The sequence below is a fragment of the Bos indicus x Bos taurus genome, chromosome 4, assembly GCF_003369695.1.
Source record: "Bos indicus x Bos taurus breed Angus x Brahman F1 hybrid chromosome 4, Bos_hybrid_MaternalHap_v2.0, whole genome shotgun sequence".
Classification (NCBI taxonomy): Eukaryota; Metazoa; Chordata; class Mammalia; order Artiodactyla; family Bovidae; genus Bos; species Bos indicus x Bos taurus.
In genome coordinates this window covers 103,552,506-103,566,680 of record NC_040079.1, presented here as the reverse complement: position 1 = coordinate 103,566,680, position 14,175 = coordinate 103,552,506, and the positions used below count along the sequence as shown (strand labels likewise).

The following is a 14,175-nucleotide window of genomic DNA, read 5'->3' as shown; positions in this document are numbered from 1 at the left end:
AACCATCTCTTCTTCTGCCACCCTCTTCTCCTTTTGCCCTCAGTCTTTCCCAGCATCAGGGTCTTTTCCAGTGAGTCACCTCTTCGCATCAGGTGGCCAAAGCATTGGAACTTCAGCTTCAGTCCTTCAAATATTCAGGGTTTTGTGTCCATGTGCAAAACTGCTATTCTCCCCTGTAAGCCAAGGGTCCACCCTGCTGCCTCCACTGCAGTATCTGGGGGAGGTCTGGGTCATATTGGCCGTTTCATGCAGGTGGGACCTCTTTCCTCTCTCTCCAGCCCCCCACCCCATAGCAGCCCCCGCCGAGTCCCCCCTTCCCCCCAACAGACTCATTAACTGTGTGTGTCAAATATCTTTTCCATTTAATTAAAAAAAAAACAAAAACAAAAACAGTTAATGTCACACGGGGCTCCAGAAATACATGCTTTTGAATTCCAGCCAAGGAGAGGGCTGGAGAGCTGAGATCTGCAGACATGGCTGGCTTCCACAGACAAGTTTGTGCAGCGCTGACCAGCTCAGTCCCTCTGCCCATGAGAGAACCCGCGGCCCAGGAGGCAAGGTCAGGGCAGTCTTTGGTTGGCTGGAGCTTCACCGTAGCTCGCTGGAAGGTGGCTGGGCAGGAAGAGGGAGTCTCCCTGCAGCCCCCCTTTAAGAGGGACATGGGCCAGGGGTATAAAAGGAGGCATTTAAGCCTCCTAAGACTCCCGCTGTCTCTGAGACTGGAGGACACCTTCTTTCAACCTAACACAAAGCAGATTTATGATGTGAACTTGGACCTTGTAGCAACCCGGTGACACAGCAGCAGTTAGCAGAGGGAGTTGTCAGCTGATGGGCCTGGACACAGCTCCTAGACCATCCGGCACTATCAGGTCCGCGTAGAGGACACACGGACACCCTTTACACCAAATGAGAGTAAATAATTCTAATATAAACAGGGCCTTTGACCCTTTCATTTTATTAAAATGGCACGTAAATATTAAAACAGCATACTGATCACTTCCTACATCCGTGAGCCCCCCGGTGTGTTGATCTGGAGACACTTGTGGGCTCCCTCCCAGACGGAGGCAGCAGACTCATGCATTGAGCAATTCATGTTCTTTATCGGTTTTCCCAATAGCATCAGGATTTGATAGTGGGTCGAGATCAGCAAAAAGGCTGAACCAGGCAGTCAGGTCCGAGGAGGCCTTGGCAGGCTCTGGGGAGAGAAGAGGACACATTAGCACAGCCTCCTTGCTAACTCCCATCTCTGTCAGGCTTCAGGGCCAGGAGCATCTTCAAGAGGGAAGACGCTCAGTCGGACAAACCCTGCTGCTTTTGGTCTTTAAGCCTTGTTAGGATATTCCATGCCCCACTGTTGGCTGGTTGGCTGAGTAACATTTCTATACCATGGTCTTTACAAATCTGCACAGTGAGCTCTTGTGTTAATCCCCAATCAGCACCCCTACCCAGCAGATGGCCACAGCCCACAGAGCTGCCTGAAACCCCAGACCCTGTGCTTCAGCACCACCAGGAGATAGCAATCATTTCAGAAACTAGACTGAATGACTCAGGAAGTAAGGTGCCTTCCAGTGTCCCCTGGAGGAATCTTCAAATCTGCTGGGTCAAGAGAAATAGGGTGATTACTCTTTTCAGCCTTCTTTAACCCTCTCCCATCAGAGGAAGGGGGCCTTAGACACGCCTCCTTAGACACGCCTCCCCTTCCCCACTGGGCTCTAAATTGCCCCCAAGCCCCTCACCCTCCATGCTCCATAGAGTCCTGCCTTCAAGTGCTGTTTTACCGAACCACCTGCCCTAACTTCTTGAATGCCACGATGACAGACCCCAATTATTTTCCAGATGAGGAAGGCATTTTCAAAAGAGTGCCTGATGCAAGAGATTTACAAAGAAGTTGGGGGCTCTTCTCTATATAAATTGTTCCACATGAGAATCTAAGTTCATTGACTTGGATGACCTATGCTTTTTTTTCTTTCTCCAACAGGTGGGACCATCAAAAACATGAAGAAAATGTCTGACAGGTTATCCTTCTAACCAAAAGCAGCTAGGAATGTGCTTGCCATCTGGTTATGAAGAATCTCAAAAAATACTGGTAGGACGAGTTGCTTAAAGTGCTTCTATGAATCGTGTGATGGTGAGTACTGATGGGATTATGCCAACATACACAGGGCCTTTGATCTTTTCACTAAAATGGCACTTAAACATAAAGACAGTGTACTGATCCCTTTATGGTTCTGATTTTTCCTCCCTTTATCCTTTTTTCCTGTCTCTTGTAAATACATTACTTTATAATGAGACAACAATGCATCTATTACAGAGATAAGCTATTGCAAACAAGAGTAGTTAGTAATATGCAAGCTGTTACTATCTAACATTAATTTCACAGCGTGCAGTTAGCCCCTAAAACTCTTGGTTTATTTTGATATGATAAACTGAGACTTTACAGAGAGCTCAATATAGCTTGGTGGGGATGAGGGAGACATTTTTAAAATTTTTTAAAGGGGCTATAACTTGTCTTTCTTTAGTCCTGTAGGAGGTCTAAAGAAACTGTATGGAGCATGACTGATTTTGGAGGATTAGTCTGTTCTTGATAGAGAGTATCAAGATATCTTAGTGATAGGCCAGTGAAATACACTCCACCCTCCTCTCCCCTCCCCGGGGGCTTTCCGATGGTGGGTGTGGCCCAGCTGTGAGTAGCCAGGTGATTATACTTGCGGGGAGGGAAATCCTCCCATTCCCCAGACCTCCCCTGTGGGAGGGAAAACCAGGGGCAACTATTTGCGCAACACCCAAAAGAACATCAAGGGAAACGCTCTCTGACAATAATAAAACTGACACTTCCTTTAATGTCCTGTGGTCAACACAGGGAACTTGATGACCAAAGGAAGAGAGAGAGATGCAAAGACAGATGAGATCTTCCTCAGGCAGATGTTCTGTCTCAAAAGAGAGTAGATTTCACAAGCTTGAAAGGCCCTTTTTTGACAACTAAGGCACCTGGCTCTTTGCAAAAAGCATTAATCAAATGCTTTGTCTGGTGGAAGCAATGGTATTTTCAGCTAAGGATCCCAATCTCCGAGGCCATTTTCTCCCTTACTGTTGTCATCCAGTTTTGGGGAACACCCGGTCACATACAGACAGATATCTGAGTCCTCCTCATTAGATCTGATAAAGCCAATTATGAATGAGGACCTTAAGCCAGGAAAAAGTTAAAATGTTAGTTCCTAGGATCATGCACAGCTCTCAGCCCTTGTAGCCCCGCCTCTGAATCCCAGGTGCTCCAATGGAAATTAGTAAAGAGATAAAGCAAAGAGTGTTAGGTCGATGGAAAGGAAGGTGACCGTCACTTAAGGGGGAGAGAATGATATTACCTTTCACTGCAGGGTAGTTGACATTTGCACTGCTTGCCTTGGGTGCTGGCCATGGAGGAGAAGGACTGACACTGCTCTCTGACCAGCCTAATGTCCAAAACCAGAGGTCGTTAGATCTTAGGGAAGAGCAGCCACACTGTCTCGTCAGTTCCATGTGAGGCACACACACGGCTGTCAACTAGGATGGCCTCCAAAGAGAGAGGAGGCTGGTGTGCCAGGACCCTTCTTCCTTGTGCCTCATATCTGGAATACGTTTCAGAGGAGTGTGGATATGTATAATCTTGCCCACTTCAAAAGGGCTTCCCTGGTGACTCAGATGGTAAACAGTCTGCCTGCAATGCAGGAGACTGGGGCTCGGTCCCTGGGTCGGGAAGATTCCCTGGAAAATGAAATGGAAACCCACTCCAGTATTCTGGCCTGGAGAATTCCATAGACAGGGGAGCCTCGTGGGCTACAGTCCATGGGATGGCAAAGAGTTGGACATGACTGAGTGACTAACGAACACCAACTTGAAAGTATGGAAAATTAGGGGGAAGACTGCAAATGAGAAATTGCTAAGGTCAAAGCATTCTTGCTTTCAATTTTATACCCATCTTTCTTACCAAGTGACATCATTTCATGGTCACACCAAAGATTATCAATAGTGTTCCTAGGAAATCAGGTGCCTTGTTTGTCTGTTACAAATGGGCACCATTTGTGCCCATGTCACAAAAAGTGAGCACCATTAAATGCAGTGACAGAATTAGTGAATGACTGGTCTTCTCTATTTCCAATATGATCCAGTTCATTTATTTTCCATACAGCTAATTTAAATTGTGAAATTTAGTTAATACAGATAATTGGCAGCCCAGTCCAAATATAAGAGAGGGAAGAATGTCCACCTTAACTTGATGCCATATCCTTATGATAGCACTGATCTTGTCTAACCCAAGGTTCTGAAGGCCCCTTGGGCTCTTCCTGTTGCTAATGATTAAGAGGTGTGCAGCAGTCCTGTTTTGTGGGGTGGGGAGCAAGCCTAGTTCCCCCCAGCATTTACTGCCTCTGCTGGATGTCCCGGGATAACTCATTTAATTTAGAACTTTACCATATACTTCTTTGTACATCTGCTTTAATTCTTCATGTGTAAGTCCTGTCTTCTCCAAGAAACAAGAAACTGTTTCTTCAATGTGCTCCATAATACCTACTGTGGTACAGGTAGGTGTGTGTGGACTGAGTCACTGGTGATGCTCACTGTGAAACACAGACCATCAGGTGACGCATCACTGTGGGCTCCAAATAGTTCAAACCACATCCTTTCCCTGGGATGCTCTGCTCACAGTGTCTTCTACAGAAAAAGTTTGGTCTCTGATAAGGATGCTATGTTTGGATGGCAGAGTTCAGCTGTCACCAAGTTGGTGGCAGTGAAACCAACTTCGGGGGCAAGAAACTCACTCGGCATATGCTACAGAAATGAGAAGATGCAATACTATACCCTATACTTAGGATTACTTGTTTACCCTATACTTAGGATTTGTAATAAGGGACCCACTTTAGAATCATAGCATATCGATTAGCCTGGCGTGCTGCAGTCCATGGGGTTGCCAAGAGTCGGACATGACTGAGTGACTGAACTGAACTGATACTGATTAGCTGCTACTTTTGTCTCATCTCCTGGAGTTCTGAGCCCCTTGAAGGCAGGGACCACGTATGATTCATCTTTACGTTCTTTAGGGCACTACCTGGGCACATGACGAGTGTTGAAATTCAGATAACCACCGAAGGACTCTTAAATCATGAGAACCACACTTATGAAACATTATTTTGAGAGATGGAAAAGCAGTGCTTGCCACTGGAGATGCATCATACTCAATGGCTGGATTCTTTCTTTTTAGGCAAGCAGCATACAAACAGAGACTGTGCACATGTGTGCTCAGTCATGTCTGACTCTCTGTACCTTCATGGGCTGTAGCTCATGAAGGCTCCTTTGTCCATGGGATTTCCCAGGCAAGAATTCTGGAGTGGGTTGCCATTTCATTCTCCAGCGGATCTTCCTGACCCAGGGATCAAACCCAAGTCTCCTGCAGCTCTGGCATTAGCAGGTGGATTCTTTACCACTGAGCACACTGAAAACCCTATAAAGACTAACCAAGGACAAATGAAACAGGCTGCCTGTGACCTATTTATTGGGTTTAAAATATTGAAAAAGTACAGAGAGTTTAAAAAGTATTGCTATTCATTGGGATGGTACTTGAACATGTTATTAACATATTTCACAAACAAAAAAAGGCACCAGATTTTAAGGGAACTTTTTTGGAAGATGGAAATGTTCTCCCACTAGACTGTGGTGATGGCTACACAATATAAATTTACCAGAAATCCTTGAACTGTTCCCCTACAATGGATGAATATCATGGTATGTAAATTATAGTTCAATAAAGCCATTTTTTAAAAAATGACCAGTATTTGGTGAAATCCAGGAGTAACATAACCTCCCTGGTTCCTAGAAAATTGGCCCATCGGCATTTTCCTTCCAAACCCTAATCACATAAATAGTGGTAAATGTGGAAAGTTAAAATCGCAGTCTCGCTGAGTGCCAAATAACGCTGAAAGAGGTAGCATCTAACTGGGTCAATTTCATCTTTCCCTACGATCCTCTCCTGGACATTTAGGGTCAGGATCCACCTGTGCTTGGCAGAAACCTCACACAACCTTTTCTCAATGCTAGCAGCCTGGCCCCTGTCTCTTAAGGCAGGGCTTCTCAAAGTGTGGTGCCTGCCCCAGCAGCTGGGACATCACCTAGTAAATGAGAATCCCCTGGAGAAGGGATAGGCTACCAACTTCATGAGGTTGGTAGTGGAGTGGGGTGGAGTCCAAGGAACTGCAAACCCTCAGCAACCCTCATGCGAGTGTAGTGTGGGAGGTACTGCCATAGATGGCTCCTAAGGAGCTGCCGTGGCCACCATCTCTGGCAGGATCAGGTTCATTTCTGTTGAAGCCAGAGCTGGGGCAAGGAGCGAAGCTCTCCTCAGAAACAGAGAGCACCCACCTCCCAGCTCCCGCAGCTTTAAGCTCCTTGACCCCATTGGGCTCTCTGAGTTCAGGGAGGCCCACACTTCCAGACAGAATCCAAATGGATGCAGAGAAAAGGCACGTGAGAGGTGTGGAAGGCCACCCCTCCCCCATCTCTAAATGCCGATACAGTGGGAACATGAGATAATTCTTCCCATTTCAAAAACACGCACAATATTTGGCTCCAGAGAATGCTGGAAAAGAGGCAGGTTCAATCGTTGTCTTTTTTCAGAGTATAAGATAGAACACATTCCTCAAGGAAGCAGAAATAAATGCACACGTCAAAACACAGACCCCCCTCGCTGTATGTGATGGGCATATTCCCGAATGGTTATAAACAAACAGAACGTCTGTATATCAAGTCATATTTTTAGAGTCCCAGAAATACAAGTCATATTTTAAAGCCTATCATTTAAAGGATTGTAATGGCAGGCTCCTTTATAAAGACTGTGCCAAGTCACTTCAGTTGTGTCTGACTCTTTGTGACCCCAAGGACTGTAGCTCGCCAGACTCCTCTGTCCATGGGGATTCTCCAGGCAAGAATACTGAAGTGGGTTGCCATTTCCTTTTCCAAAAATCTTTGCAACCCCATGGATTATACAGTTAATGGAATTCTCATGAAGTTGGTAGCCTATCCCTTCTCCAGGGGATCTTTCCAACCCAGGGATCGAACCCAGGTCTCCAGCATTGCAGGTGGATTCTTTACCAGCTGAGCCACAAGGGAAGCCTTATCTTTATAAAGACAATGTCTTCTAATTAGATCCCTTTGTAAGTATGGAGTTCTGAATATTGCTCACCTAAACACTCAGGAACCATAAAAGCAACATGGAGAATCTACAGACTTGGGGGCTTCTCTGCTGCAAAGGACATGGAGGAGGATGTGCATAAACACACTGCCCCTTTGGGGACGAAGATGATAGATGATGGGGAAGGTAGACCTCAGAGTTTCCCAAAGACATGGCATATCACTGTTCTTTTGTCCTACAATGTGAAGCAGAAACAGCCAGTTGGCCAAATCACAATTTCTCTTCAGAACACCTATTAAGCATAAATCTAACAATCCAACCATTCGCACATGAGGGGAGGAAATATTATGGTTGTGACCCCAGCTATATATGTATATATTGTCATTGTTGTTTAGTTGCTACGTCGTGTCTGACTCTTTTGCAACCCCGTGAACTGTTGCCCGCCAGGCTCGCTCTCCTTTGGATTTTCCCGGCAAGAGCACTGCAGTGGGTTCCCATTTCCTTCTCCAGGGGATCTTTCCCAACCCAGGGACTGAACCCACGTCTCCTGCGTTGGTAGGTGAATTCTTTACCACTGAGCCACCAGGGAAACCCATATATATATGTTTTAAGCAAATAGTAAGCTGAGCTGCAGTTTCACTCTCACTCGTACTGCTTTGGGAATTCTTTAGGGGAGGGGTACAACTAGGGTAATTATGGATGGAATGCCAAGCCAGACTTCAAACGTCTTGGCTTCTGTCAGGAAAAAATGCTATTTACAGAGAACTCAGTGTTGCTAATATTCCTAAAATTGCCATCAACTGCTCTTCAGTTGGTGTTTGTTGGCTGAGGCGTTTTTAACAGGAAGGTGTGGCTGGAAGGATGTCTTCCCCATCTCAGAGAAACTGTGTCAGGAGACGGGGTGGTGCAGCGTGGGGGCAGATGAGACTGAGAGCTCTGGGGGCAAGCTGACGAGCCAAGTTCTCGGTTCCTTTGATATGTCAACTGCGCTACCCCTCTGCAGGAAACATATATAAAATTTTATTGGAGCAATCCTGCCCCCTTTACTGACATAAGGGAAAATATAAATTGGCCAGAAATAATACTAGCTAGCTAGAGCAGCAAGTGAGGCCAAAGTAACACCACCCAGCGTAGCGCTTTACCATGAGTGTAATTTCACTGACTGGGAGGGTAGAAGCCCAGGCTGGGTTGATGAGCAGAGCCCTGGGTGCTCTGGGACAGGGCTGGCCATGAAGGGGAATGTGGGAAGACCATGGCTATTGTGGCCAGGCACCAGCCTGCCGTCCACACCTTCTCTGAGCCCCAGTTTCCATACTGGCAAAGGGTGGATAAAAATTCCTACCTCATTAGGTTGTTGTATGGATAAAATGGGAGCTCGTGGGTGAAACCAGGGCATACAGAGGCTGAAGAGCAGGCGCTCAGTACATCTAATGATTCTGGGTTTCTGCTATCACTCAGCACACATGAGAACCAACCCCTGAGATTGTCTTCAGACCTTTTTCTCTTCAATTAGTGATGCAGTGTCAGTTGGATCTCTCCCTTCCTTCTTGTCTGCCATCCATCCATTCATCCATCAGCCCATCCACCCAGATGTCTTTTTGGAACATCGATTCCAGGCACTGAGCTATGTTTGGGAAATATGATGTGTGAGCAACACAAACATGGACCCTGCCCGTGACAATGTGAAGCAAGACAGAAAATTCAGCCCATTTTACAATGAGGTGAAATGAGAGGAATGATTAAGTACTGGGTATAAAGGGGATGGAGAGCAGAAATAGCCAGCACTGACTGCTGAGGGAGCCCCTGGATGATATGCTGAACATGAGCACCTGAAGGGTGAGGAGTTAGCCAGGCAGAACATCACGTGTGAAGTGGGTGGAATGCTCTGGGGGGAGGGCAGAGTCGGGTTCCCTGGAGTCCAGCTTAGACATGACACATGGTCCCCAGCAGAGTAGTGCCAGTAAGTCATGCTCAGTGAAGGCATGGGAGGTATGGGCAGTGATGACACCGGGGTCAGGCCCTGAAGGACCTCAGAAGCCAAGCTGAGGAGTTTAGTGTAGCTTGTGTTTGTTTATGCCAAGCTGAGGCTTTCCAGGTGGCTCAATGGTAAAGAATCGAGCCAATTCTCCTGCCAATGCAGGAGACGCATGTTCATCTCTGGTTGGGGAAGATCCCCTGGAGGAGGAAATGGCAACCCACTCCAGTATTCTTGCCTGAGAAATCCCATGGATAGAGGGGCCTGGCGAGCCACAGTCCATCAGGAAGCAGAAGAGTCTGATACAACTCAGCAACTGAACAGCAGCAGAAGAGTTTAAACATTATGTGGATGGTGGATAAAACCACAGCAACTCGGCAAGTCATGAGAAGGTCCCCTTTGGGGATCCTTCATGTGTAAATGTGTAAGCCTTGAAGGCTTCCTTCGTGGCTCAGAGGGTAAAGCATCTGCCTACAATGCGCGAGGCCTGGGTTTGATCCCTGGGTCGGGAAGATCCCCTGGAGAAGGAAATGGCATCCCACTCCAGTATTCTTGCCTGGAAAATCCCATAGACTGAGAAGCCTGGTGGGCTACAGTCCATGGGGTCGCAAAGAGTCGGACATGACTGAGCGGCTTCACTTCACCTCACTTCATGTGTAAATGAGGGTGGAGGAGATGGTCACCAAGGTTTCTTCTATGGACTAATAGAGGCACTTAATTTCTGCAAGAATTTAGCCAAGACCTGGGGATGAGCCCTAACAGGTTTAGAAAGTGCTGCTTCTTTGATGGAACAAATAAAAATGCCAGTGGCTCATACTCTCTGTTCAAATTATCTTTAAATGCAGCCCACAGCCTTTTCTTTCACGTTATTCCATTTGAGGCCCAGAAACATCAGTTACCCAGAGCCAGGCTAAGCCAGAGACAGCAAGAGGTGAGCTCTGGTCAAGGAAAGGCGAATCTGAGATAAGGCTAAGCTTGACATGACATTGGCTTTAAGTAGAAACCCACCCAGATGGCAACAACACCTCAGGATTAGCTGAAACAAAAGAACATCCAGAAGGAACAAAGGGCTGTATGTTTGTGAGATTCTGGAACAAGATGCCTAACTGTGGTTGGCAGGATCCTAAATTAGAAGATGTCCTGGTGGATTTATTTTGAGCAGATGGTTATCTTTTCAGTATCAGCATCTGTTTCTAAATTAAATCTTGATGCTGGTGGGAATGGAGAAGAATGTCTAAGAAGGCCTGGCCGGGTCTCTGCCTCAGGCAGCGCCTCTGGGTGGCCCCATCCTCCTCACTGGAAGAGACCTCAGGAAGGTGCAATTTCTCATCGCTGGGTGACACAGAAAATCCTGGCCCCTATCATGCTGGCAACTTCAGAAACTCTTAGAAAGCCTTGCTAAAATTGACTCCTTCACATTTTTCAGCACAACTTGATCCTAAATGTAAGTTCCTTTGTTTTGCTCTTCTAGAGCTTGAAGTAGGTGGGGAAGGAAGATATAATTGTTCTCTTACGAAATCCACTGCTCCCCTTTTCTTTCTGCTTCCCCAAGGCAAAGGGAAGCCAAAGAGGAGAGGGAGGCAGAGGAGAACGGAGAGGTAAGAAGGGGAGAGACTGAGGAGGTGAAGGTGGATAAGGCAGGGGGCAGTGCAGAGGGGGCAGAGAGGGGAAAGATCCCGAGATGTCTGCGCCTGCCTCCAGACAGCTGCCCACCTCTGCCCTGCGGACCCTCGGACCCCGAGGATGCAGCTCCACCTGGTCCTCACAGAAAGCCACAAGAGTGGTGGCCAGACTGAGCAGGTCAGCGCTAGAGTCAACGAGGGGCGACGGCAGGCACTGGCAAAGGCTGTGGAGATAATCTCAAATTCACATATTTGTTCTGAAACATCAGGCTTCTCCACTGGCTCAGTGGGTCAAGAATCTGCCTTCAATGCAGGAGACACAGGAGACAGGGGTTCGATCCCTGGATCAGGAAGCTCCCCTGGAGAAGGGAATGGCAACCCACTCCAGTATTCTCGCCTGGAGAATTTCATGGACAAAAGAGCCTGGTGGAGTACAGTCCATGGGGTCACAAAAGAGTCGGACAAGACTGAACAACCGAAGAACAACAACAAAATTCTGGAACATCATCCACGTTTTGTGGTTGACACAAGCCTTCCTTCCCACACCCACATCTCTCCTCCATGACCGTGTGGTTGCCTTGGTCTCTATATGCCTAGGACCGAGGTTACAGTCATTACAACTCCGGCTCCTCTAGAAGCACCCAAGGCGAGGCCGAGGGAGCCCGTCGGGGAATCCCGGTTGCCATCAGAGATGTGGTACTTGGTGGCAACAGCAGAGATTTGCGAAAAGCATGAGCTCTGGAGTCTAGTGCCTCAGGCCCACAGTCCGGCCTGCCTCCTACCAGAGGTCTAATCTGGGGCAAATTACTTACTCCCTGTTTCTCTGTTTCCCAGGCTGCAAGTTGGAGATGCCACCAGTGCTTGCCTGCCTGCCTGTCTGGCAAGGGTGTGGTGAGGATGAAATAACACACCTAAAGCACGTGGGGCAGTGCTTGGCCCATCGCACGTGCCATACGCAGAGCTCGTTCTTGTCATTTTACCGTGATAAAGGAGATCAGTTTTAGACCTCAGTGTCTCTGAAGTGGGGGCTAACCCACGGATAAGAAGACCACATCTGTGGAGAAGTAGAAAGCTCCTTCAGATGACTTGAGTCTCTGCTGAGAATTATTTAGTGAGTCTAATACCTAATATCTGGTCTTCCCTGGTGGCTCAGTGGTAAAGAATCTGCCTGCCAATGCAGGAGATGTGGGTCTGATGTCTGGTTCAGGAAGATCCTCTGAAGAAGGAAATGGCAACCCACAATATTTTTGCCTGGAGAATCCCATGGACAGAGGAACCTGGTGGGCTACAGTCCATAGGGTCGCAAAGAGTCGGACACAACTGAGCGACTAAGCACAAACACACACACACACACACATGCAAAGAAAACAGGATAACTCAGAGATTACAAAATGACTTCTTTAACATTGATCCTGACAGAACCTCAGCAGAGGAAATGAAACTTTTGGCAGCCAGATGGGTCTTGTAAATGGTAAACCAGATCTTGTCCATCCTTGGTCCAAGAGGCTATGATGGTTCCTAAGTTCTTCTAACAACTACAAGGCCTGTGTGACCCAGCTCATCTCCTTTCCGAGCACTTCTTCTCACTCCAACCCCAGTGCTCCTCCTGCAGACCCTCCCTTTGGGCACAGGGGTTTCCCTGCCTAGATCTCCACATGGCTAATTCTCCGGCCTCCTGCGAGTCTCTGCTCAGACCTCATCTTCTCAGTAAGAGTCCATTTAGTGCTCTCCCTGACCTACTCTGCCATTCCCCCAACAACAGCTCTGGCTCTGCTTTTCCTTTTCTCCATATCATTGGTAACTGTCTAACCTACAATGTGATTTGCTTTTTCATTATGTTTTGTTGCTGTTGCTCAGTCGCTCATCGGGTCCGACTCTCTGCAACGTTGTGGACTGCAGCACACCGGGCTTCCCTGTCCTTCACTATCTCCAGGAGTTTGCTCACACTCATATCCATTGAGTCAATGATGCCATCCAACCATCTCATCCTCTGTCATTGCCTTCTCCTTCTGCCCTCAATCTTTCCCAGCATCAGAGTCTTTTCTAATAAGGTGGTTCTTTACATTAGGTGACCGAAGTATTGGAGATTCAGTGTCAGTCCTTCTAATGAATATTCAGAGTTGATTTCCTTCAGGATTGACTGGTTTGATCTCCTGGCTATTCAAGGGACTTTAAAGAGTCTTCTCCAGCACCACAATTATCTCCTCTCCATTAGAATGTGAGTTCCCGGAAGGCAGAAGCCTTGCCTGTTTTGTTCTCAGGTGATTCCCCAGTGCCTGGCACCCAGAGGACTCAATACATATTTGCTGGACAAATAAGAATCTTGCTTCAGTGCTACTAGGGCAGCAACCTCCAGTGAAATTGTTTGCCTGAGACATAAATGACTTCCCTTTAAAGTACCTCTTTCTCTTTCCGTAGTGCCAGCTTGCATCTCTCGTGCCGTGGCCCACTCCCTCCTCAGCCCCAAGTGTGCCATGGGCCTTTCTCCTGGCCGTGGGGCAAGGCTGAAGTGCCAAGCCCATGGCTGCTGCCCCTGTCTCAGCTCTTGGGCAGAGTTCCGGGGACAGTGCTCTGGGCCTGAGCTGAGGTCTTGCTCCACCCGCTCAGGAAGAGGATGTGAAGCTCTGAGTTCTCACTGTCAGCCCGAGGTGCCCATGAGACAGTGATGCTCAGCCACCCCAGCTAAGGAGGCCACCAGTGCTCCTGGTGGCAGCAGGCGCCCAGGTGTCTCCAAAGCTGGGGGCTTTGGGGGGGCGGCATTCGCCCTGCAGCACAGCTGGAGGGTCTCTAGCAGCCCTGAGCTTTGAGCCGTGGATCCCGCTCCGGCCCTGCCTCTCCCGACTCTCCCACGCCTTGTTAGCGCCTGCACCACAGGTGGGTGGGGGTGAAACCTGGTCTCTGGCAACCTTGTTCATCTGGGGTTCCGGCAAAAGAGGTGGTGAAACTCGGGTGAGACTCAGGGCAGAGAAGTAGTTTTGGATTGCGTTATCCCTCTCATCTCTAACCTCATTACTGAGAATAAATGAGACGGCTACAAAATAGGACTAAAAAAGGAAGATGAAAGGAAACACGTATTTCATAAAAAAGAGGAAAGATTTTCTTTTGGTCTTGCCCACCAACTTTTGCCACGTCCATGATCTCATCTCCAAAGACCTGAGTGTTTTTTTTTTAATAATAGCCCATAATTACTTAATCATTCCAGCTCTGCTGTTTGTTCTCATCTCTAAGTGCCAGATAAACATGCTGTTTATTAAGGAGATAACCTAAATTCATGGAAAAATCAAAACAATTTGAGAACTTCTGAACAGCAATTCTTGCCTTATAATTAAAACATGGAAAGAGCAGAAAAGCCTTCAGATACTAAAATGGTTTCCTTCTCAAGGTCTGTTGTTTAGAAACTCCAACTTAAAAATTTAACTTTC

General features: G+C 47.5%; 1 protein-coding gene across 12 annotated transcripts in view; it reads right to left on the bottom strand.

The window, feature by feature from the left end:
- Positions 1-341: 341 nt before the first annotated feature.
- ICA1 (islet cell autoantigen 1) overlaps positions 342-14,175 on the bottom strand; it is a 163,595-nt gene continuing 149,761 nt past the window's right edge. For 9 of the 12 annotated variants that reach the window (XM_027540067.1, XM_027540064.1, XM_027540061.1 and 6 more), the window contains 2 exons: positions 3,363-3,449; positions 342-1,195 (listed from right to left, as the gene is read on the bottom strand). In XM_027540067.1, the coding sequence (XP_027395868.1) occupies positions 1,074-1,195; positions 3,363-3,449 (209 nt within the window). In that variant the 3' untranslated portion in view covers positions 342-1,073. The remainder of the gene's footprint in view (positions 1,196-3,362; positions 3,450-14,175) is intronic. The other 3 variants (XM_027540070.1, XM_027540072.1, XM_027540069.1) reach the window with 1 other exon arrangement.